General features: G+C 43.1%; 1 protein-coding gene across 1 annotated transcript in view; it reads right to left on the bottom strand.

Annotated features, from left to right (window-relative positions):
- Positions 1-1,791, bottom strand: part of LOC119588209 (hemolymph clottable protein-like) — a gene marked incomplete at its 3' end in the record, with an annotated part of 25,417 nt that overhangs the window by 13,700 nt on the left and 9,926 nt on the right. Inside the window, 6 exon segments of the mRNA XM_037936910.1 lie at positions 107-279; positions 378-452; positions 572-673; positions 787-954; positions 1,183-1,366; positions 1,656-1,757. Coding sequence (XP_037792838.1) covers positions 107-279; positions 378-452; positions 572-673; positions 787-954; positions 1,183-1,366; positions 1,656-1,757 — 804 coding nt within the window.

Genomic DNA, 1,791 nt, shown 5'->3' with positions numbered 1-1,791 from the left:
TGCTCGAAATACCGATACAAGGATTTCTTAGATCCAAATAATATCTATTAGATAACACTTGTTGTGATTATCGTGCAATACATTTGTAAATTACTTGAAATCTTACTTCTGCATTGTGCCTTTACCGTCGAAGTGGGTGTAAAGGGTTTGGATGTATGGATAGTCGAGATTGGCGACGGCTTCGACGAGGCGGCCAATGATGTAAGCAAGGTTCTCTGGCTTGGCCGGGTAATGCTCCATGCGGTGCGAGAGGTCGTCGACGGTTTTCTTGATGTATTCCTGATAGACACATTTGTCAATCGGATTTCACCTTCTTACAAGTGCAAGGAGTTATCAACAATAGATCATCCTATCTCAACTTGTGAAATTCAACCTACCATAATGCTGTTGACAATTTGGTCAGTGACCGGCCTGCCTGTGAGGACCTGCTCCAGAGGAATGAATTGGTCGCCCTGTTGAAATGGGTAATATTAGTGTAATGCAGAAATAATGACCAAATTAGTAATATTGCACTAGGATTTATAAGAATGCCTCCCTTAAAGTCCACCCCATGTAGGTTAATGGAACGAACCTGTGGCCTTTCGATATCATACTGCCAGTTGTAGTGAGGATGGACATCATAAGTAACAGTGATGGGTTCGCCAACCTCACGCACAGCCTTCAGCTCCAAGGTCTGTCGAGAGAAAAATTACACTCCGTTGACCAAAACTTCATTAACAGTATAAAGTCATATCATCATATCCTTAAGCATCTGTTTACATCTGTAGAGACGACCCAACGACAAACCTGGTTGGTGAAGGTGTCCACATGCTCGTTTTGCTCCTTGTTGGTCAAGACAGTGATGGTTCCCTCCACCACGACCTGCTCGATCCTTCGGTGCGTGTCTCCGCGGATGAGGTAGCTCGCCACCGAGCTCCTCTGGATGATATCCTCTGTGTACTTGCTGCTGTGGATCTGGGAACAGAGGGAGAGGGCGATGTAGACGGCTAAGCAAAAGTAGACGCATAGAGAAAAACAGACAGACAAAGAAGCAAAAATATTTAAATCATATCATTCCTGCATTATGAACTCTAGAGAAGCGATGATTCACGGTGATTCACGGAGACCTGGTCCCTAAAACGATTGCTCTTTAAACGGAAACATTTAAGGGATTAGGCACAATCATGCATTGTGACTCCATACCTGAAGAGACACCAAGTTTTCACACATGTCGAAGTCTGTGGTTCTCCTGACGGACCAGAGCGTATCCTCAATATGGGGCACGTTCGCCAGCTGACCTGGAGATGTTTTACCGGTCTTGCTAGTCTTTGAAGAAGTCTTTGAAGAAGTCTTTGAAGAAGTCTTCGACTTGGTTTTTGTAGTGTAGCTGCCGAAAGCAAGACAGTATTGTACTGGAACTCGTTTCAAACATCTTTAAGAATAGCACGATGATATCACAGCCAAATAAAGCTGTGGGATACTGATAAAAATTGAATATATTGATGACGGTATTACCAATAAGTATTTTAACATTTTCTCTAAAAGTTCATTGTGTCATTTAAACACGAATATATCTAATTACTGCAATACCATATCACGAAAGCCTTTTCTAAAGCTTGCCAGCAGTATGCTTAAGTCTGATGCACGCAGGAAAGTAATTCAGTGTGTTTAAGTACCTGGAGGAGTAGGCATCTCGCTGGATATCCTCCTCCATGAAGTGTTCGCGTTGGACATTGACCTCTTCAGCCAGGTTCACTGGTAACTTCATTGACGTGTACCTGGAAAGACAAGGAAGAGGGAATTATTAGTCTG

Source organism: Penaeus monodon, chromosome 23 (genome assembly GCF_015228065.2).
Source record: "Penaeus monodon isolate SGIC_2016 chromosome 23, NSTDA_Pmon_1, whole genome shotgun sequence".
NCBI lineage: Eukaryota > Metazoa > Arthropoda > Malacostraca > Decapoda > Penaeidae > Penaeus > Penaeus monodon.
Note: the sequence above shows the minus strand (reverse complement) of the source record. Positions and strands in the feature narration are given on the sequence as shown.